Below are 24,015 nucleotides of genomic sequence, written 5' to 3' on the forward strand. Positions count from 1 at the left end.
GTCCCTTTGCCTCTCTGCATTTTGAATTCTCTCCCCATCTAAATAATAGTCTGCCCGTTTATTTCTTTCACCAAAGTGCATGACCATACACTTTCCAACTCTGTATTTCATTTGCTACCTCTTTGCCCATTCCCCTAAACTATCTAAGTCTCTCTGCAGGCTTTCTGTTTCCTCAACACTATCCGCTCCTCTACCTATCTTTGTATCATCAGCAAATTTAGTCACAAATTCATTAATCCCATAGTCCAAATCATTGACATACATCGTCAAAAGCAGCGGTCCCAACACTGACCCCTGTGGAACTCCACAGGTAAACGGCAGCCAGCCAGAATAGAAAAATCTACAGCCCAATACAGGCCCTTTGGCCCACAATGCTGTGCCGAACATGTACTTATTTAGAAATTATCTACTCTGTTTTCTGACGATCAGCCAATGCTCCACCCATGCTAGTAACTTCCCTGTCATTCCACAGGCTCTCAACTTGCTAAGCAGTCTCATCTGCAGCACCTTGTCAAAGGCATTCTGTGAATCCAAGTACACCACACCTAATACATCTACCCTGCTTGTAATTTCCTCAAAAAAATGCAGTAGGTTAGTCAGGCAGAATTTTCCTATCAGGAAACCAAGCTGGCTTTGGCCTATCTTGTCATGCGCCTCCAGGTACTCCATAATCTCATCCCTAACAATGGATTCCAACAACTTCCCAACCACTGATGTCAGGCTAACAGGTCCATAGTTTCTTTTCTGCTGCCTGAAAGGAATTGATGTGGAGAGGATGTTTCTAAATATTGGGAAAGTCTAGAACCAGAGGGCACTATCTTAAAACAGAAAGATATCCCTTTAGACTGGGGGTTGTGAACCTTGTGCTTCTACGTTTTATGGTCCAAAATATTTTTCATTTTGTAGCTCAATCTGCTTAAGATTCCCTAATGATACTTTGAATGTAGAACACTCACGTAGTCCACACCAGAATAATAGACCCAGGGCTTGCAAACTGATCCAGTGGCTGTTGGCCCAGATTGAGGTGGCACATTCCATACATAAGTATACGTGGTGTTTGGCAGAACAACATCATCCGATTTATACCAATCAGTAGAGAAGTCTTCATAGCTCATTCCTTCGGATGATTTGTCATATATTACTCCATGTGCATGAATGGAGTATGGTCTAGAAGCAAGATTTTTGAACATAACCTGATGAACAAGCAGAAGTATAGATTATTAATCAAGATTTTAATTTAGACGCCATTTCTAAAGCTAGTGTTGTGCATCTAAGTAATTAATGAATTTGACATATTCCAGGAAAAATTCAGCAAATTACAAGTGTTTTCTCTATTTCCTTATTCTAATTACCTGTTCGCAGGACATAACAATACTCTGGAAATAACTATGAGTAGGTATTCAAGATCGACTCAAGATGATTCACCTTTCCATTTTGTAGGAAGATTACTTCCAATCTAACAAAGGGAATGCTGATTGTTTCATACTTGTGATTATAAAGGACTGCAATAATTAGTGAGATTAATACAGAAAATGCTAATAATTGCAAAAATAAACATAAATTACAGGGCATACACAACAGGTCAGGCAGCATTGGCAGAGTGAAAAATAGAGCTGATGTTTCACGTCAGTGACCTTGCACCAGAATTGGGTGAAGAGAATATGGAAGGAAAGGGGTCGTGGCAGAATGCTGGGCAAGAATGAAAGGGAATACTTGTGGGAGGTTGAAAGACACAATGATGACAGTGCAGGCTTAAAGATGAAGGCAAAACCTAACGAAAAATGAAAAGAATGCCCGGGGAGGTGTAAATGGGAAGTTATTTGTGAAATCTAAACTCAGCAGAAGAGGGGAAAAACGCAGAATGATGGAAATGTCTGTAAGGTCTGTATCTCTCCTGGTAACGCATGTAGTTTCAAGTCAATGAGTTAAGATTTATTGTGCCTCATCATCTTCCTTAGAAATACCTCAAAGTCTAACATGTTATATATAATCAAAAAGAGTCAAATCAATGGAAAAACAGAATTAATATATCTGGTCATCAACCTTGCACTTGTCCAGTTTATCAACCTAAACTGTATATTCTATTTTTCTCTCCACAGCTTCTGCTTGATCTGTTGAGTAATGTCCAGCATTTATTTATAAGTAATGATTTGTTTTGTTCTGTATTGCTGTATTAGTTAGAACACCATGGAATAAATTGGTGGTGGAAGGAGGTCATGTCACTCAACAGACCAGCCTATCCTTTTTGAATAACTACCTGCCAAGCTTATCATCTAGTTAAAACGGCAAATGCAATTTTGGGTTAACATTATATCGAGTACTTCAAGAATAATGGGGTGAGAGTCTATTTAGATGCCAAAGATTTGCAATGGAAGTTGAACCCTTAACTTTCTGCTAGAGGAACATAGTACTATACTGAATAAATGAAACGCAAGTGCAATCAATTAAAGTAGTTTGAATTTAACTTGAAAGCAAAAGCTTACTAATTTGCACTTAAGTATTCTATACTGAACATGCAATATAAATTATTACAGTACACCTTGATGACATCATTAACTTCTGCTCTGATGATAGGTCCAAGTATTCCCAAGTGGTCATCCCGTTCTCCATGATCATAGCGCTTCTTAAAAAATGCATCTGTATATCTCCGAAAAATGACCTTTTTGTACCGAGTATTCCTTTGCTTTATTGATCTTCCAAGATTTCTGCTAGCATGTTACGAAGACATTAAAGAATGCAACACCATTAAATTCCATATTTTGTGCAAAATCTGGAGTTATGTGTAAGCTGAATGAGCAAGTATAACATTTCTGCACATATGATGCTAATTCATTTGCTTCCAGATTTTATATTAAGCAAATTTTGTACGTCATTTTAGATCATTCTTAAGTCAGCTTTTAATCGCAAAGATTTGCTGACTGCTGACATCTTGCAGAATTTTGCATTTTATGATTAACTTGTCTTCTGGTAGCTTTTAAACTAATCATAACAATATTTTGGTGAGCAGCTTAATAGGACTGAAACATCCCTGGACTTGCATACGATTTTAAGGTTTAGGACATAATTCCTCAACTACTGGACCCTGTGGGAGGCATGCAGAAATTGCTGGGGCTCTAGCAGAGATATTTAAAACATCTTTAGCAAGGCATTTGATAAGGCTCGCACGTTTTTTAAAATCTATTCAATGTATGTAATTGATTTAGTTATTTATTATTATTATTATTTATTTTTTTCTCTCTGCTAGATTATGTATTACATTGAATTGCTGCTGCTAAGTTAACAAATTTCACGTCACATGCCGGTGATAAAGAACCTGATTCTGATTCAGTTGCTCAGCATTCAAGACGAGCTAGTAAATTGGATTAGACATTGGCTTTGTGGGAGAAGCCAGAGAGTGGTAATATATGGTTGCCTCTCTGACTTGATACCTGTGATTAGTGGAGAGCCGCAGGGATCGGTACTGGGACCATTGTTGATTGGCATCTATGTTAACGATCTGGATGATAATGTGGCTAACTGAATCAGCAGGTTTGTAGATGACACTAAGATTGGGGGTGTAGTGGACAGCAAAGAACACTATCATGGCTTGCAGCGGGATCTGGACCAGCTGGAAAAATGAGTGAAAAATAGCCGATGGAATTTAATCCAGGCAAGTGTGAGCTGTTTCACTTTGGTAGGACCAACTAGAGTAGGTCTTACACGGTGAATGTTAGGGCATTGAGGAGTGCAGAAGAACAAAGGGATCTGGGAATACAGGTCCATAATTCATTGAAAGTAGCGTCACAGTGTGATAGGGTCGTAAAGAAAGCTTTGGAACACTGGCCTTCATAAATGAAAGTATTGAGCACAGGAGATGGGATGTCATGTTGAAGTTGTGCAAGACATTGATAAGGCCTAGTCTGCAGTATTGTGTGCAGTTTTGGTCACCTTTCCACAGGAAAGACGTAAGTAAGGTTAAAAGAGTACAGAGAAAATTTACCAGGATGTTGCCAGGTCTGGAGGACCTGAGTTATATGGAAAGAGTGAATAGGTTAGAACTTTATTCCTTGGAATGTATAAGATTGAGAGGAGATTTGATTGATAGGGTAGATAGATAGGCAAGCAGACTTTTTCCACTGAAGTTGGGCAAGACTACAACTAGAGGTCATGGGTGAGGGTGAAGGTCAAAAAATTTAAGGGAAACATGAGGGGAAACTTCTTCATTCAGAGTGTGGAAAGAGCTGCCAGCACCAGTGGTGCATGTGAGCTCGATTTCAACACTTAAGAGAAGTTTGGATAGGTTCGTGGATGGTAGGGATATGGAGGTGTAGCTGCAGGTCGATGGAAGTAGGCAGTTTAAATGGTTCAGCACAGACGGTATGGAGCAAAGGGCCTGTTTTTCTGCTGTGCTTTTTTATGATGCTATTGCAATTGTTATCTAGAATTGCAAGGAACTTACGGGGCCCTCAGTGTTCACTGGAGAAAAACTGTGTTAAGAGTACTACAAAGTGAGAAGGCAGTTTGTAAATACACTGATATACAGTATAATCAGCAATGTCTTAGTTTACATCTGTTATTTTACTCATATTTTATATAAATTGCATAATTTGACTGTTATATTAATTGACAGGAAAAATCTGATCCCTTGCGTTTGAAAGGCTCACATGGCGCTTTGGCCTCAATATTTAGTTTAGAGGTTCATTCCAAGACCCAAGCTTTTGACTCGTGTGATTTTTGTTGCTAAATTGAAATCAAAATGCACCCACTGGCCACTTTACTAAGCACAGGAGTAGAACCCCCATTTACTTCAAGGTACAGAATGTTGTGTGCTCAGAGATGCTGTTCTGCACACCACTGTTGTAACGCATGGTTATTCAAATTTCTGTCACCTTCCTGTCAGTTTGAACCAGTCTGGCCTTTCTCCCTCTGACTTCACTCATTAACAAGATGTTTTTGTCATCAGAACTGCCACACACTGGATGCTCTTTTCGGGTTTTCACACCATTGTCCGTAAACTATAGAGACTGCCGTGCCTGAAAATCTCAGGAGATCAGTAGTTTGTGAGATACTCAAACCACCTGTGTAGGACCAACAATCATTCCACTGTCAAAGTCACTTAGGTTACTTTCTTCCCCATTCTGATGTTTGGTCTGACCATGTGTATGTGCTTTTATGCATTGAGTTCCTGCCACATGATTGGCTGGTTAGACATTTGTATTAACGAGGTGTACAGATGAACCTAATAAAGTGGCCACTGAGTGTGTGGGTACATAAAGCAATTTACATCAAATAATTGTACTGCACTCATGTGCCTGTAATGCTGCTGCAGGCAACTTTTTCCGTTGTCCTGTATCTCATCATACTTGAGCATATGACAATAAACTCAGCTTGATTTGATGTTTGTTTCAGAATAACTCCTTGGCTGAGCTGACAAACTGCGATAAAATTATTACAAAGTTATAATGAAAAATAGAACAATTAAAAAAATGCAGAATACTGACTCTTAATCTGTCTTAACACAGAGATGCTAGCCAGTTGATCAAATGATTTCTAAAAAAGTACTCTATTATTTTGACACCTTTAATGTTGCAAAAGGAAGTGGAAAAGAGGGAAATATCTTCAGATTGCTGGCAAATTTTAAAGAGTATATCCACATAATCTCATAACTACTAACAATTTACAACATAAAGAAAGGAAAATAGATAAAAAGGAAAAAAAAAGCTTAAAATAGAAATGATGACACATTCCATACTTACATTACATTTGTGGAATAATCCCAGTAAACTTCTTCTGCAGCAATAAAATACCGCCTCACATTCCCACTGTTGCTGCGTAAATACTGTGCGATAATCATTTCTGGATCCCGGGACATATCTGAATGAGTTCGACTATCTTGGGTATAAGGGTTTACAGCATCTAATTCTGTTTCCTCTTCATCCTTTTCTAATGCAGCTCTAAGAGTCCTTACCTCTGCATTTTCAATATATTCATCATAATCAAAACTCACGCCATTGTTACGCTTGGGAATTCCAACTATGATACTATGTGACGTGTCATCTTGATAAATTAGAGTGTCTTTAAATTTAGAATTAAGCTTACTTGATGATGGATATTTTTCTCCTAATAAATTTGTTCTTTGTTTAATACCAGGCTTAATCCCTCTTGGTGAGATCTTTTTCAAGACTCTTCTTTGTTTCAGCATTTTAGCTACAACTTGCTGTCTTGCAGTTTCTGTATTTTTGAGCTGTTTTTTAGAGCTATTCTTTTTTGTGTGTTTTACGTACTTTCTCAAACTTTTTACCCTTGACACACTAACACCTTTATCTTCTACTTGGTAGGTCAAATGATGTCCTTTGGGTTTTAAGGGCACTCCCTTAAATCGAAATCTGTGCTCATTTTTTAAATGCTTCTTTAGGAAAATAAATACTTTTTCAGGATCTTCACTACTCTCCATACTTGATTCTTTCATGGCACTTGTGAAATATTCTGGAGCCTTACTGGACAAATTATTCTCTTCCTCTTCACTATTAGTTGTAGCTTCAATTGTACTGCCGTTTAATATAATAGTTTTATTTTCAAAATGTTGGATGAAGTCAGGGCTGTGTTCAGGCTCAATTGCCTGATTATTTCCAACTGACAATGATTCATTAATCAACCCTAGCACTAAATCTTCATGGATTTTGACTGCATACCCTTTCTCTATTTCTGTTTCCTGTTTTCCACCTGTATCTCTGTCAGCATGTATTCCTCCCGATTCTTCATTGCCTTGTTTGATAAAATCTTCACCTTTACTTTGATTATTTACCTCTGAGCTACTTTCATCTGTGACTAAAACATACTCTTTTTCTCCCTTGCCATTGGTAATATTGACATAACTTGCGCTGTCTGAAGTTATTTGAAAAATATTACTTTGTTTTAATGTTAATACAGAAGTATCTGCTAAATCCCTCTTGCTCTTCACCATGAGATTAACTGGAATATCCGTTTTGTTCATGTTAATTGAGAAAATGGCATGATTGGCATCTATCCTTAGTGCAACATCTTGTAACACACTACTGTCATTCCTTGCATTGTAGTCTTTGGCAAAACTCCCCAAGCGTGTACCTTCTTTGCCTATACCTTGCATATTATGACTTAAGTGAGTACTTGCCAATGTGAACTTCAGTGGATAAGAATCGGATATTGATGTTTCAGTTACTTGTGCCATTTCATTGAGTGTTTCTTCTGTTGGTTCTACTGTTGAAATTTCATTTAACTTTACAAGTTCCTCAAATCTGTCTGCTTCATGTAAATAATCATCTAAATCATCAGTTTTACTTTGATTTGATACATTGACCAATTTATTCTCAGGGATGGATGTTTTACTCTGAGTTCCATTTGAATCCACAGGACTGACATTTAACGTATCGTGTTTTGCAGAGTCATCCTCAATATATTGCAGAATATCTTCTTCCTCTGTCATTTCCTGTTGTGTTCTGAATGACCGTAATCCAAGTTCTTTTAAAATTTCAAGAGTTTGCTCATCGATTTCTTCATCACCCACTTCTTCGCTTACATCCACTAGTACTTTGTCTCCTTCATATTCAATCTTATAAATATGTAGTGGGTATGCAACTGCCTCATCATCACAATGATAAACTTTAATTCTCATCCTCATACCGTAAGTCCGCGGCTGCGTATTTAAAGGTCTGAGAAGCCACTCACCTATGAAACCAAACACTAGTCACAAAATCAGCACAAAACCAAAACACTTTAGCACAATAACAGCAGCAAAACAAAATTCACTGTCATAGTATAAAATATTGAGTATGGCGATCAACAGCAGAGAATATTCTGTGATCAAGTCACCTAATTTAGCTTGTATCAATGATTGGATAGGAGATAATTACTGGAACAGCAATAAATACTCAAGCAGAGTGAATTACTGGTAATAGTTATCATTTTTCTCACTTTATTTAATGTCACAACATAGCTACCAACTATTAACAAGTTTTTTCTAAGTGCTCGGCAGGGTATAGTAGCATAGAGAAATTGATGACAACCGTGATGGGTGCCATTGCTCAGAAGGGCATATCTTATTAATTATCCCTCATTTCTAATGGGTGAATTTGTAAAATAGGTAAGGATTATACTTCTGTTCCAAGTATATAACAAGTTTATAACAAATCTTGATTGCCTATTACTTGCTAATTTGCAAAGAACCCATGCATCCTGAAACCTTGAATCCTGAAATCTTCATTCTTAACATAAATCCTCTCCATGGTCTTGCGCCACTTTACCTTTGTGATACCTTGAACTTTATATTTCCTTGATCCTTAACATTGGCTGATTCTCTGTTATCAGATGAATTTATTCCCTTATCTACAGTTTTCCTCTCACATTTAAAATCCTTCTGTAATGCCCTGGTTCATATTTTTACTGTTATGCTGTATGTATTTCATTTTGTCAGTTCTATAGGAGGAGGTTGTTTGGGTTACTGTTGAAAATAAGGGATGATGTGTGCCATCCAATTAGTGGGAGGTTTTCTTGGTGAGGAACAATAAGGTTCATGTACATAATGATCTAAATCATTGGTTTTACTTTCACTTGATAAATTGACCAGTGTATTCGCAGTGGTGCATGTTTTACTCCGATTTCCATTTGAATCCGCAGGACTGACACTCCTTAAACCAGTATGTTTAGTCACCACCCCTAACTCCCTTCCCCCTTCAATTGCACCATGTATTCCACACTGAGGCACATCCACTAAGTTGTGATGTGTGTAATTTTTCTGCTGAAAGGTTTTTCAGACTTTATTTCTGAGACACTGCTTTCATGTTAAGCACAATGAATTACTCTGTCATTACAGGTCAAAACGGCTTGGTTGTTAAATCTTCAATTGAAAGTGATCCAATAAAATATTAACCTTTTACAGTGAACAACAAAAATAAACTCACCAGAATTGTCCATCTGCATAGTCAGAGTTTCACCAGATAAAGGGAAGAGGTGTATTACATCCTCATTTATATTTCTGTGCTTGAAGGTATGCCCATGAAAATTAATTGACAGAATACGGTCTTGGGAACCAATGCTAAAAACATGCCAATATATGACATCGCCTTTGCAGAAAGGTAAAGCCTCTTTGCTTTCATACACAAAGCCATTTATTGCTGAAAACATGCAAACACAATTGTATATATTAAACTGCAATGGCTAATGAATGTTAAACCATGGTTACAATTACTGTTAATAAATGGACAGTTAGCACGATAGCTAGAAAAAAATCGCAAAACTAAAATGTAGTGATTGCTGGAAGCTTGACAAACCGAAATTGTTGGAAAATGCTCATCAGTTCAGGCAGCATCGATGGAGAGAGGAATGGACAAAGGTCATTAATCTGAAATGTTACCCTGTTTCTCTTTGCACAGATAATGCTTGACCTGTAGAGGTTATCCAATTTTTTTGGTTAAATACTCAACACTCATAAGACTGGGATGACTGCACTGCTTTCCTCCTAGGGGTATTAGATTTTAAAATGATGACATTATATTCCATTTGCTCTAAATTTGCTTCTTAACAACAACCATGATTATAACCAAATTAAGCTGGTACATTAAAGCTTTAAGACAGTCATTATTGGTTGTTACTTCTGTATGTTGATGCTGCCTGTATTGTGGGCACATCTCTTAAGTGGAACCCTAGATCATTACCATAGGATATAGGAGCAAAGTTTGGTCATTTAGCCTATCAAGTTGCTCCGTCATTTCACCTTGGCTGATCCATTTCACTCACAACCCCAATCTCATGCTTTCTCTCCATATCCTTTCATGCCCTGACTAATAAAGAATCTATCAACCTCTGCCTTAAATACATCCAATGGACTTTGCTTCCATCGAAATCTGTGGCAATCAATTTCATAGAGTTCACCACTCTCTGGCTAAAGAAATTCACCATCTCTGTTCCCATTGTTCTGGGGCTATGTCCTCTGGTCCTAGACTCCCTCACCAAAGGAAACATCCTTTCCACATCCACCCTATTGAGGCTTTTCAACATTCAATAGGTTTCAATGAGGGGCGACCTCATTCTTCTGAATTCCAGTGAGTACAGGCCCCGAGCCATGAAACGCTCCTCATATGATAAACCTTTCAATCGCAGAATCATTCTTGTGAACCTCCTTTGAACCTTCCGCAATGTCAGCCTCACTAATGCTTTATAAAGCCTCCACATTACATGCTTGCTTTTATATTCTAGTCCTCTCCAAGTGAATGCCAACGTCTTGTTTACTTTCGTCACCAACACAATCTGCAAGTTAACCTTTAGGGAACCTGAACAAGGACTCCCAAGTCCCATTGTTCCTCATATTTTTCAGTTTTCTCTCCACTTAGAAAATAATCTATGCTTTTATTTCTTCTCCTAAAGTGCATGACCATACACTTCCCGACCCTGTATTTCATCTGTCACTTCTTTGCCCATTATCATAATCTGTCCAAGTCCTTCTGTAGCCTCTCTGTTACCTTAAAACTACCTGCCCATCCACCTATCTTCGTATCGTCCACAAACTCAGCCACAAAATTTGCGCTTGGTCACCAATTCAGTCATCCCAATCGTTGACATATAATTTAAAAAGAAGCAGTCCCAACACAAACCACTGTGGAACACCACTAGTCACTGGCAGCCAACAAGAAAAAGCTGCCTTTATTTCCACTCTTTGCCTTCTGCCAATCAGCCAATGCTCTATCGATGTTAGTATCTTTTCTGTAAAACCATGGGCTCTTAACTTGTTAAGCACTTTGCCAAAGGCCTTCTGAAAATCCGAGTACACAATATCCACCAATTCTCCTTTGTCTATCTTGCTTGTTATTTCTTCAAAGAATTCCAACAGATTTAAACATAGAGCATAGAATAGTACAGCACAGTACAGGCCCTTTGGCCTACATTGTTGTGCCGACCCTCAAACCCTGCCTCCCATATAACCCCCCACCTTAAATTCCTCCACATACCTGTCTAGTGTATCTGCCTCCACCACTGACTCAGGCAGTGCATTCCACGCACCAATCACTCTCTGAGTAAAAAACCTTCCTCTAATATCCCCCTTGAACTTCCCACCCCTTACCTTAAAGCCATATCCTCTTGTATTGAGCAGTGGTGCCCTGGGGAAGCTGGCTATCCACTCTACCTATTCCTCTTATTATCTTGTACACCTCTATCATGTCTCCTCTCATCCTCCTTCTCTCCAAAGAGTAAAGCCCTAGCTCCCTTAATCTCTGATCATAATGCATACTCTCTAAACCAGGCAGCATCCTGGTAAATCTCCTCTGTACCCTTTCCAATGCTTCCACATCCTTCCTATAGTGAGGCGACCAGAACTGGACACAGTACTCCAAGTGTGGCCTAACCAGAGTTTTACAGAGCTGCATCATTACCTCACGACTCTTAAACTCTATCCCTCGACTTATGAAAGCTAACACATATAAGCTTTCTTAACTACCCTATCCACCTATGAGGCAACTTTCAGAGAAGAATTTCCCTTGAGGACACCACACTGACTATGGCCTATTTTATCATGTGCTTCCAAGTACCCTGAAACAGCGTCCATAACAATCGACTCCAACATCTTCCCAACCACTGAGGTCAGGCTAACTGACCTATAATTCCCTTTATTCTGTCTCTCTTCCTTCCTGAAGAGTGGAGTGACATTTGCAATTTACCAGTCCTCCTGAACCATGCCCGAATCCATTGTCTTGAAAGATTATTACTAATGCCTCCATAATCTCAGCCACCCCTTTCAGAAACCTGGGGTGGACCATCTGGTCCAGGTGACTTATGTACCTTTAGACTTTTCAGTTTCCCAAGCACCTTCTCCCTAGTAATGGCAACTTCACACACTTCTTACCCCTTGACACTCTTGAACTTCCAATATCCTGCTAGTGTCTTCCACAAAGGGGTTATTTCAATTATTAATTTCACTGGTGTGTTGAGAGTCATAAATATGTCAAGTTCAGAGAAGGTGTTAGATTTCCCTCCTGAAAATATCACTGAATCATATGTTTTATTTAAAATCAGAATCACCAATTACTATGAGCAGTCAAGATTTTATCTCCAGATTTTTTGGTTAGAATTTGACCCATGCTATCTAGACTTTGACCGAGAATATATTACACTGATGTGATCAAAGTGTAGGAAATATATGCAGATGTAGGAGTGACTAGAATCTGGAGCAACACACAACAGAGCTGGAGGAACTAATTGGGTCAGTTAGATAATGAAGGGTCTTGACCTGAAATGATGATTGTCCATTTGCCACCACAGATGATGCTTTACCACTTAGTTTTTCCATATTTTTATGTGTTACTAAAGGAACTATTTATTATGTCATTGACACCTGTTTGAAAATGTGTCATTATAATCTCCTGGCCAGTTTTTAGATACATATTAGAATAATTTCTTTGTTTTAAAAGTTCAAAATACATTTATTATCAAAATATGTATACTATATACAACCTTGAGATTTAACTTCTTGCAGGCAGCCACGAAACAAAGAAACACAATAGAATTCACAAAAAAGCCCACACCACAAAAACCGTCAAACATCTAGTATGTGATAAAAAGAACAAATTATGCACAGCACTGGAAAGTAAACAAACACTACACAGAACGTGAACTGCAGAATTCCCGAAAGTGAATCCACAGCCATGCAGACAGTTCAGCGTTGCGACAAGTGTCAGCCACTGCTAACGTGAGTGAGACGAATGAGGCTGAGGGAGTTGTGAGCAGTTTTAGGAAAGGAGATGGGTAATAGGAACAAACGGTATAGAGGTGATTGTTGATTATAAAGGATGATGATGACCCAGAACTACTGAAGTTCCAAACCTCCAATAGAATCCATTATAAAGAATACTCCATCGATGTTGAATTTCATACAGATTATTTGACATCTGTTATCTTGTGGGAACTTTGGAGTTGAATAAACTCAAATACTCGTGCACAAAAATTCAGAAGAATCAATGACATAGAGTGAAGTGGTTTGACCACCAACCTGCACACTCAGCAATCACAGTCACCTCTATTACATGCAAACCCTTCGCAGCATAGGAGTCATGCATTGAGAAATTCAGCTACCTCCTTTTTAAAGTGCCTCTTGACTTTTACTTAATGTTCTATTGGCTTTGTTGTTAATTTCCGTCAACTAAAGCACTCAGTACTTGGATTCTATAATCAGTCACAGATATAATCATTTATGAATTTTAAATATATGTTAACTGAGATGAAATGGTAACCCATGCACTTGTACTCACTGTACATGATGTTTGATTCATAAAACTCAGGGTCGTTTCGGTCAACGCTGGAAGGATCCAGACATAAGTTAATGTTCTCATCTATATACCAGCTTTGGTTCTCATCAAACGCTGCAAATATGATACGCTGTTCCTCATCTACTCTTATCTAAATCAGATAGAAAGAAATATCAGATCTTCAAAGGTTACACAAAGACAAGTTGACTTGGATTTTCTCTAGGCAGGTTCACTGTGGGAGGAAGCTCAGGGGAAGACTTAAGTCTACTAAACTAGCTTTTCAGGACTTCTTGTTGAAACACCATTTTAGGTTTATCCACTTGCTGCAAATAAGGAAAAAAAAAAGTAACATTGTATTTTTTCTAAATAAAGAGTAAGAGGAGCCAGGGATCTTTCTGGAAACAGTGACCGGCTGTCAGTGAGGCCAATGGCACACTGAAAGGGAAGAATTAAAAGAAAGAATGAAGCCCATCATGAAGATCTTTCTCTCCAATTGTTTCCATTGCTGCCATCCCTTTTCAGGTCACCTGCATTCACATAACCCAGATGTGAGATGGACAGATGACAAATAGAGATCACATGGTAGCCTTTGTTACCCAACTTAATAATAATAAAGAAAAATCCTATCTTTAATCCCTTAATAAGTAGCATTTCTACTATAATGTTAATAATTGTGATAATTCCAGTGTATTATGCATAAAGAACAGCAGGAATGGTGTGAAACTGGTTGGGGCCAGAGTAGACTTCTGTTTTCCTTGGCAGATTTTACAAATCTTTGTACGGTATGTAGACTCTGCCAGAAGGAACAAGAAGAATGGCATAATTGTGTGAGACTAAAGAACTGGACATCCAGATTATGAGTTAACTCTTCTCTGCCCACTGTAACATTTAACTTTCTTGAGTAATACGCCATTTGAAAGGAGGACAAGTAGTAAATGCAAAGTCCATATGAACTCAGCATTTGCCTCCAATTATGTAGATTTTTGAAATCCCTTAAGATTTTTCAGTCTCTCAAAATTAGTGATTAATTATGTGCCCTAATGTCTTGGACACTGTTCACCAAAATTGAAGCAATAGGATAATCAAATCTACATCTATACATGGGCTGTTCCTAAAGAAGGATCTACATTTTTGGATCCTATTTATTACAAGAGAAATCCAAAATTAATACCATTGCACTTGCTGTGGAGTGTCTGCTTTATGGTCTTTTTCTCTCCCTTCATTTTGTTAGCAAGAAATGCTTTGGCATCCTATACTTCATTTCTGGAGACATTGTCCAGAGCTGAAGTTACTCATCCCTCTGAAATGCTCCACACTATCTCTGTCCATACCCTATCTCTTCAACTTTGCCAGATCATGCTTCAACACACTGCACTTTCCAATTCACAGGGGAGGAATACGTCATTCCTTGAATACTGTTATCAATGTACACTGTATTTCACACTGATACTATGATGCTAGTGTCTACACTGTTTACGTGAACAGTCCAATATGTACAGTTCCTGTATTAGTGTCAGTAGCTATATTGCTCAATAAATACATGCCACCTAATAGTGTCTAGAATTAAATGTATAAAACACCAAAGCACAAGGAGTATGAAAATAAAATGTGTTGAAGGATTGTGAACTTTAAGGAAACATGCATTACAAGTCAATGTGTATGGATTATATACATTTTGAATATTAAGATGTCACATTTCTAAATGAATTTGAAAAACTGTTCTCATTGTTTGGGTGGCTGACCCCTCATCTAGGGCAGGCACTGTAGTGCGATTAGAACATAGCAATCTGCTCTCTCAATTTATAAAATGGCTACTACCTACCAAGAACAAAAACACACTAAGTAAATTAGTATTTATACTGTAAATGACTTTTCACTGACTGGCTACCTCACCTGTAAATTCCGGGCATCCAAAGATTGACCCTTGCAGATAAGAAGTGGTCCAAAAAGTCCTGATGCAATGTCTCGTGTGATATCCACAGCACTGTGATACACTCTTGTTAGACACCTGGGGTCTACAGATGTTGGCCCATCTCCTTCAGAAATGACCCAGGTGTAAATAAAGGTTTGACCAGGTTCAACCTGCTTATTGGAGCCTGAAAGGTTAATATTGTAGGACATTTAGTATTGGCTGTCAAAAAGCAACTGTTGAATTAAAGCTGCTATCTCATTTATTTCATGAATGATTGTTCTCTTAGTTACAAATACTCTCCGAAGCCTGCACAATCAGTCTAGAGAAGCCCTCAAAATAAACAGTGCTGTGGCTGTTGTTCCTGAGGAAGTTCAAATCCTCATGCACATGGTTACATAAATAATCCAGACATTGCACTAGCACTAAGGTTGAAGTAGCTCAGACAAACTGAACTGTAAAAAGTAAGACTGGGTGAATTGGAAATTTACAAGTCCAGATATATGCAAAAGAACCTTGTTTAAAGTGGGTACAATGGAAGGCCAAACACTAGCCTCAAACATTAGTAGGCTCAGATATATCAGAATTGATTGGCTTCCCCTGTGGAATTTATATAATTGAAAGATTATCACAGGGGTAACAGAAGTTTACCTCTGAAGTAATTTCTCCTGTTAATGGTCTTAAGTAAGCCGTGGCACTAAAGAACCTATGGACACAACATTCAACAGCCTGCAGATAGTCATCAACAAGAAATAATTGAATTAACCACATTAAATAATGTGGTAGTAAAAACGCATTAAAGGCAAACCAGTGACTATCTTGGGATAAGTTGATAACCTGATGGTTAACTTTAAAAAAAGCTGTGAAGGGTAAAGCTGTGTACTTTATTTAATTGCTGTTTTTAATATTTACTGCTAGACCCTAGTTCATTGTTGAGTTTTAGCAATGTTCAAATTTAAAACAAATTAGACTAATTTCTCTGAATTCACCTGAGTTCTTTAGAGTTTGTACTCCAGATTCGTACTAAAGATAAAACTAAAAGGTTAAAAAATATTTTTATTTTAAAGGGTGAAAAATTACTTCCTAGGCAATTTAGAATAGACTTTACTTGGTAGTCTCAAAATAAAGGACAGATATTAACTTAAATTATTTGAAAAGATCATTTCCAATAATATAAAAACTTCTAAGTTATTTTACCTGAGGAATTCCCAGGGTATTTAACCCCTTCATTCTCTTTGCTAATTGTAAGGCCATGAGGATAGATGCTGTAAGGTCGACTGGCCTTATTCTTAAAATAAACCTGCAAATGAGTAAATAAGGCAAAATAAATTACTAGAAGTAGTTAAAAGAAACTCTATCAAGATACCTTGTTACACTGGGGCATGTTCTGAGCCAACATCTGCAACAAGCAGAAATTTTTATTTTACTTTTTAGCCTTGCCCTCACTTCATAAAGGTCACCTAATGTATCATACCTATACTGCATCTTTGAAATTAATTCCAAACAATTGCACTTTTCAACAACTTTGCAAATATTTCCTTTTTAAGCACAACCCAAATTCTGATTTAAGAGATACTGTTGTATTTGCTTGCACTAATCCTTTGGGTCATATATTTCATATAATATTTACAGAATGAAGAGACCAAAGAATTCGCCCAGGATCCCCTTGCTATTTTTCCTTTACCAAATAGCTTAAGCTGCATCCTAGGGTCATAGAATCATACAGCACACAAAGGCAGCCATCAGCCAACTACACCCAACTACTTTTTGGTCCATGTACAACATTTCTGCATTGGGTCCGAATCCTCCTATGCTTTGGACTAATTCTCCCAAAGATTATGCATGGGATATTTTGTAATTTGATCTGTCTATGATGTGTGAACTTGTATGGATATGCCTTTTTACCTTTTTTTTGCTGGTATTATTTCTGTAAATAATCATAAGATATCAAACAATAAAGCTTATGGTTAGAATAAAACAAAGGCAGTCGTGTAATGGATATTCACTTTACAGGTCCAAGAGGCTTATTACTAATCTCAGCTTTCTATTACAGCAGTATAACCTTCCTGAAGGATCAGAGCTGTTTGTGACAAAGTTAAACTTCGAACAAATATTCCTTGCTCAGCTGCTTGTTGTAAACAAGAACCAGTCTTCAGTTCTTAATGTAAACTGCAAGCAGTAATCATTTTCAAGTTAAAAGAACACCTGGATTGGCTAAGAAATGTGGTTCACAGAGTGAAATGACCATGAAACAACAATGAAAATTCTCCTCTGCATTAGCCAAATGCAAGACAATGGAGCCATGTTGGTTGGTCTACATTAAAACAGGCAACTACAGCTAAATTATTTGCACCATTGTCCTCATAGGTTTTACACCATCTGTGTAAATTACTTTGTCCCAGAAAAGGTAACTGGAAAACATCACATGCATACGATATCATCTAGTAGCAGGACATTATAAATATCAGGAAGCGCTGGTAATTGTTCGGAATGACAGAAAGACGGGGTGTCAGTAAGAACTAAAAGTCATTCCTCAGCTTCGGTTTCTGCAACAGATGACTCATTCATCAGCAACTCATTGGTATGTTTTTGTTCATAAGAATTGGACCTGTGTTTGTAAATCATTAATATTTTGGAAATATTTTAAAAATCAGAAATCCTCGGTGAGTGTTAAATGTATGTTAAGAACCATTTTTCCAAATTTAAATGTTTATCATTAAAAATAAACAGTGTTTAAACTATTTCATTAGCTAGAAGTATGTCTTCCTTAGTAAGGAGCGGGTCCCACTACTCAAACAATGGATATTGGTAGCTAGACCTTGCCGCAGGGTCTAGAGAAGAAAGTAAGCTAGTCTTTGAAGATTATGTGGACACAGTATAACTTCCCAGTAGTGGGGGTATCCACAAGATAACCCACGAATTGGACTTAAAGTCTTCTTGTGAGTTTAGGGCTTCGTGGACAGGGAACCCAATACCACCACAATAGATGAACAATCCTGCAAAAGTATACCTTAATTACGTCTTTGACTTCACCTCTAATAATAGGTACTCCAATTCCATCCTGTAGAATAGATGGAGCATTATCTTCTTCTGATTTTTTACGCTGAGTGAATGATCTGTCTGTGTATTCTACATACATGGCCTTTTTATATATTTTGCCAATACGGTTTGCTGCTTGTTCCAAATACTTAGAATTGAAATCACTAAGAGCAATAAAAGGAGATATTAAAAGCAATTTTAACAATATTGAAATAATATTGCACAGTCAACTATAGAATTAATCACAGTCAGCTATAGAATTAATCACAGTCAGCTAAACAATTAATCACAGTCAACTATAGAATTAATCACACATTGGTACTAATTCCAAAAATACAAGAAAAACAAGAAAAAAGCAGAAACAAGCTGCTGACAGAACCCAACAGATTGAGCAGGAACTGTGAGGGAGGGTGTGGGTAGGGACAGATTGAGCAGGATCTGTGAGGGAGGGTGTGGGTAGGGACAGATTGAGCGGGATCTGTGAGGGAGGGTGTGGGTAGGGACGGATTGAGCAGGATCTGTGAGGGAGGGTGTGGGTAGGGACAGATTGAGCAGGATCTGTGGGGGAGGGTGTGGGTAGGGACAGATTGAGCAGGATCTGTGGGGGAGGGTGTGGGTAGGGACAGATTGAGCGGGATCTGTGAGGGAGGGTGTGGGTAGGGACAGATTGAGCAGGATCTGTGAGGGAGGGTGTGGGTAGGGACAGATTGAGCAGGATCTGTGGGGGAGGGTGTGGGTAGGGACAGATTGAGCAGGATCTGTGGGGGAGGGTGTGGGTAGGGACAGATTGAGCAGGATCTGTGGGGGAGGGTGTGGGTAGGGACAGATTGAGCAGGATCTCTGGGGGAGGGTGTGGGTAGGGACAGATTGAGCAGGATCTGTGGGGGAGGGTGTGGGTAGGGACAGATTGAGCGGGATCTGTGAGGGAGGGTGTGGGTAGGGACAGATTGAGCAGGATCTGTGGGGGAGGGTGTGGGTAGGGACAGATTGAGCAGGATCTGTGGGTGAGGGTGTGGGTAGGGACAGATTGAGCAGGATCTGTGGGGGAGGGTGTGGGTAGGGACAGATTGAGCAGGATCTGTGAGGGAGGGTGTGGGTAGGGACAGATTGAGCGGGATCTGTGGGGGAGGGTGTGGGTAGGGACAGATTGAGCAGGATCTGTGGGGGAGGGTGTGGGTAGGGACAGATTGAGCAGGATCTGTGAGGGAGGGTGTGGGTAGCGACGGATTGAGCAGGATCTGTGGGGGAGGGTGTGGGTAGGGACAGATTGAGCAGGATCTGTGGGGGAGGGTGTGGGTAGGGACAGATTGAGCAGGATCTGTGAGGGAGGGTGTGGGTAGGGACAGATTGAGCAGGATCTGTGGGTGAGGGTGTGGGTAGGGACAGATTGAGCAGGATCTGTGGGGGAGGGTGTGGGTAGGGACAGATTGAGCAGGATCTGTGAGGGAGGGTGTGGGTAGGGACAGATTGAGCAGGATCTGTGGGGGAGGGTGTGGGTAGGGACAGATTGAGCAGGATCTGTGGGTGAGGGTGTGGGTAGGGACAGATTGAGCAGGATCTGTGAGGGAGGGTGTGGGTAGGGACAGATTGAGCAGGATCTGTGGGTGAGGGTGTGGGTAGGGACAGATTGAGCAGGATCTGTGAGGGAGGGTGTGGGTAGGGACAGATTGAGCAGGATCTGTGGGTGAGGGTGTGGGTAGGGACAGATTGAGCAGGATCTGTGAGGGAGGGTGTGGGTAGGGACAGATTGAGCAGGATCTGTGGGTGAGGGTGTGGGTAGGGACAGATTGAGCAGGATCTGTGGGGGAGGGTGTGGGTAGGGACAGATTGAGCAGGATCTGTGGGTGAGGGTGTGGGCAGGGACAGATTGAGCAGGATCTGTGGGTGAGGGTGTGGGTAGGGACAGATTGAGCAGGATCTGTGAGGGAGGGTGTGGGTAGGGACAGATTGAGCAGGATCTGTGGGTGAGGGTGTGGGTAGGGACAGATTGAGCAGGATCTGTGAGGGAGGGTGTGGGTAGGGACAGATTGAGCAGGATCTGTGGGTGAGGGTGTGGGTAGGGACAGATTAGCAGGATCTGTGGGTGAGGGTGTGGGTAGGGACAGATTGAGCAGGATCTGTGGGGGAGGGTGTGGGTAGGGACAGATTGAGCAGGATCTGTGGGGGAGGGTGTGGGTAGGGACAGATTGAGCGGGATCTGTGGGGGAGGGTGTGGGTAGGGACAGATTGAGCAGGATCTGTGAGGGAGGGTGTGGGTAGGGACAGATTGAGCAGGATCTGTGGGGGAGGGTGTGGGTAGGGACAGATTGAGCAGGATCTGTGGGGGAGGGTGTGGGTAGGGACAGATTGAGCAGGATCTGTGGGGGAGGGTGTGGGTAGGGACAGATTGAGCAGGATCTGTGGGGGAGGGTGTGGGTAGGGACAGATTGAGCAGGATCTGTGAGGGAGGGTGTGGGTAGGGACAGATTGAGCAGGATCTGTGGGTGAGGGTGTGGGTAGGGACAGATTGAGCAGGATCTGTGGGGGAGGGTGTGGGTAGGGACAGATTGAGCAGGATCTGTGAGGGAGGGTGTGGGTAGGGACAGATTGAGCGGGATCTGTGGGGGAGGGTGTGGGTAGGGACAGATTGAGCAGGATCTGTGGGGGAGGGTGTGGGTAGGGACAGATTGAGCGGGATCTGTGGGGGAGGGTGTGGGTAGGGACAGATTGAGCGGGATCTGTGGGGGAGGGTGTGGGTAGGGACAGATTGAGCAGGATCTGTGGGTGAGGGTGTGGGTAGGGACAGATTGAGCAGGATCTGTGGGTGAGGGTGTGGGTAGGGACAGATTGAGCAGGATCTGTGGGTGAGGGTGTGGGTAGGGACAGATTGAGCAGGATCTGTGGGTGAGGGTGTGGGTAGGGACAGATTGAGCGGGATCTGTGGGGGAGGGTGTGGGTAGGGACAGATTGAGCGGGATCTGTGGGGGAGGGTGTGGGTAGGGACAGATTGAGCAGGATCTGTGGGGGAGGGTGTGGGTAGGGACAGATTGAGCAGGATCTGTGGGTGAGGGTGTGGGTAGGGACAGATTGAGCAGGATCTGTGAGGGAGGGTGTGGGTAGGGACAGATTGAGCAGGATCTGTGGGTGAGGGTGTGGGTAGGGACAGATTGAGCAGGATCTGTGGGTGAGGGTGTGGGTAGGGACAGATTGAGCAGGATCTGTGGGTGAGGGTGTGGGTAGGGACAGATTGAGCAGGATCTGTGGGTGAGGGTGTGGGTAGGGACAGATTGAGCAGGATCTGTGGGTGAGGGTGTGGGTAGGGACAGATTGAGCAGGATCTGTGGGTGAGGGTGTGGGTAGGGACAGATTAGCAGGATCTGTGGGGGAGGGTGTGGGTAGGGACAGATTGAGCAGGATCTGTGAGGGAGGGTGTGGGTAGGGACAGATTGAGCAGGATCTGTGGGGGAGGGTGTGGGTAGGGACAGATTGAGCAGGATCTGTGAGGGAGGGTGTGGGTAGGGACAGATTGAGCAGGATCTGTGAGGGAGGGTGTGGGTAGGGACAGATTGAGCAGGATCTGTGGGGGAGGGTGTGGGTAGGGACAGATTGAGCAGGATCTGTGAGGGAGGGTGTGGGTAGGGACAGATTGAGCAGGATCTGTGGGGGAGGGTGTGGGTAGGGACAGATTGAGCAGGATCTGTGAGGGAGGGTGTGGGTAGGGACAGATTGAGCAGGATCTGTGAGGGAGGGTGTGGGTAGGGACAGATTGAGCAGGATCTGTGGGGGAGGGTGTGGGTAGGGACAGATTGAGCAGGATCTGTGAGGGAGGGTGTGGGTAGGGACAGATTGAGCGGGATCTGTGGGGGAGGGTGTGGGTAGGGACAGATTGAGCAGGATCTGTGAGGGAGGGTGTGGGTAGGGACAGATTGAGCGGGATCTGTGGGTGAGGGTGTGGGTAGGGACAGATTGAGCAGGATCTGTGGGGGAGGGTGTGGGTAGGGACAGATTGAGCAGGATCTGTGAGGGAGGGTGTGGGTAGGGACGGATTGAGCAGGATCTGTGAGGGAGGGTGTGGGTAGGGACAGATTGAGCAGGATCTGTGGGGGAGTGTGTGGGTAGGGACGGATTGAGCAGGATCTGTGGGTGAGGGTGTGGGTAGGGACAGATTGAGCAGGATCTGTGGGGGAGGGTGTGGGTAGGGACAGATTGAGCAGGATCTGTGAGGGAGGGTGTGGGTAGGGACAGATTGAGCAGGATCTGTGAGGGAGGGTGTGGGTAGGGACAGATTGAGCGGGATCTGTGAGGGAGGGTGTGGGTAGGGACAGATTGAGCAGGATCTGTGGGGGAGGGTGTGGGTAGGGACAGATTGAGCAGGATCTGTGAGGGAGGGTGTGGGTAGGGACAGATTGAGCAGGATCTGTGAGGGAGGGTGTGGGTAGGGACAGATTGAGCGGGATCTGTGAGGGAGGGTGTGGGTAGGGACAGATTGAGCAGGATCTGTGGGGGAGGGTGTGGGTAGGGACGGATTGAGCAGGATCTGTGAGGGAGGGTGTGGGTAGGGACAGATTGAGCAGGATCTGTGGGGGAGGGTGTGGGTAGGGACAGATTGAGCAGGATCTGTGAGGGAGGGTGTGGGTAGGGACAGATTGAGCAGGATCTGTGGGGGAGGGTGTGGGTAGGGACAGATTGAGCAGGATCTGTGGGTGAGGGTGTGGGTAGGGACAGATTGAGCAGGATCTGTGAGGGAGGGTGTGGGTAGAGACAGATTGAGCAGGATCTGTGGGTGAGGGTGTGGGTAGGGACAGATTGAGCAGGATCTGTGAGGGAGGGTGTGGGTAGGGACAGATTGAGCAGGATCTGTGGGTGAGGGTGTGGGTAGGGACAGATTGAGCAGGATCTGTGGGTGAGGGTGTGGGTAGGGACAGATTGAGCAGGATCTGTGGGGGAGGGTGTGGGTAGGGACAGATTGAGCAGGATCTGTGAGGGAGGGTGTGGGTAGGGACAGATTGAGCAGGATCTGTGGGTGAGGGTGTGGGTAGGGACAGATTGAGCAGGATCTGTGGGTGAGGGTGTGGGTAGGGACAGATTGAGCAGGATCTGTGAGGGAGGGTGTGGGTAGGGACAGATTGAGCAGGATCTGTGGGGGAGGGTGTGGGTAGGGACAGATTGAGCGGGATCTGTGAGGGAGGGTGTGGGTAGGGACAGATTGAGCAGGATCTGTGGGGGAGGGTGTGGGTAGGGACAGATTGAGCAGGATCTGTGGGGGAGGGTGTGGGTAGGGACAGATTGAGCAGGATCTGTGGGGGAGGGTGTGGGTAGGGACAGATTGAGCGGGATCTGTGAGGGAGGGTGTGGGTAGGGACAGATTGAGCGGGATCTGTGAGGGAGGGTGTGGGTAGGGACAGATTGAGCGGGATCTGTGAGGGAGGGTGTGGGTAGGGACAGATTGAGCAGGATCTGTGAGGGAGGGTGTGGGTAGGGACAGATTGAGCAGGATCTGTGGGGGAGGGTGTGGGTAGGGACAGATTGAGCAGGATCTGTGAGGGAGGGTGTGGGTAGGGACAGATTGAGCAGGATCTGTGGGGGAGGGTGTGGGTAGGGACAGATTGAGCAGGATCTGTGGGGGAGGGTGTGGGTAGGGACAGATTGAGCAGGATCTGTGAGGGAGTGTGTGGGTAGGGACGGATTGAGCAGGATCTGTGGGTGAGGGTGTGGGTAGGGACAGATTGAGCAGGATCTGTGGGGGAGGGTGTGGGTAGGGACAGATTGAGCAGGATCTGTGGGGGAGTGTGTGGGTAGGGACAGATTAGCAGGATCTGTGGGGGAGGGTGTGGGTAG

At 42.4% G+C, this 24,015-nt stretch overlaps 1 protein-coding gene across 5 annotated transcripts in view; it reads right to left on the reverse strand.

The window, feature by feature from the left end:
• The window catches only part of f5 (coagulation factor V), a 102,951-nt gene that overhangs the window by 18,185 nt on the left and 60,751 nt on the right, over positions 1-24,015 (reverse strand). For 3 of the 5 annotated variants that reach the window (XM_072260412.1, XM_072260416.1, XM_072260415.1), the window contains 8 exons: positions 18,170-18,362; positions 16,357-16,459; positions 15,144-15,346; positions 13,254-13,401; positions 8,916-9,128; positions 5,736-7,683; positions 2,540-2,708; positions 957-1,193 (listed from right to left, as the gene is read on the reverse strand). In XM_072260412.1, the coding sequence (XP_072116513.1) occupies positions 957-1,193; positions 2,540-2,708; positions 5,736-7,683; positions 8,916-9,128; positions 13,254-13,401; positions 15,144-15,346; positions 16,357-16,459; positions 18,170-18,362 (3,214 nt within the window). The remainder of the gene's footprint in view (positions 1-956; positions 1,194-2,539; positions 2,709-5,735; positions 7,684-8,915; positions 9,129-13,253; positions 13,402-15,143; positions 15,347-16,356; positions 16,460-18,169; positions 18,363-24,015) is intronic. The other 2 variants (XM_072260413.1, XM_072260414.1) reach the window with 2 other exon arrangements.

This window comes from Mobula birostris, chromosome 6 (assembly GCF_030028105.1).
Source record: "Mobula birostris isolate sMobBir1 chromosome 6, sMobBir1.hap1, whole genome shotgun sequence".
Lineage (NCBI taxonomy): Eukaryota > Metazoa > Chordata > Chondrichthyes > Myliobatiformes > Myliobatidae > Mobula > Mobula birostris.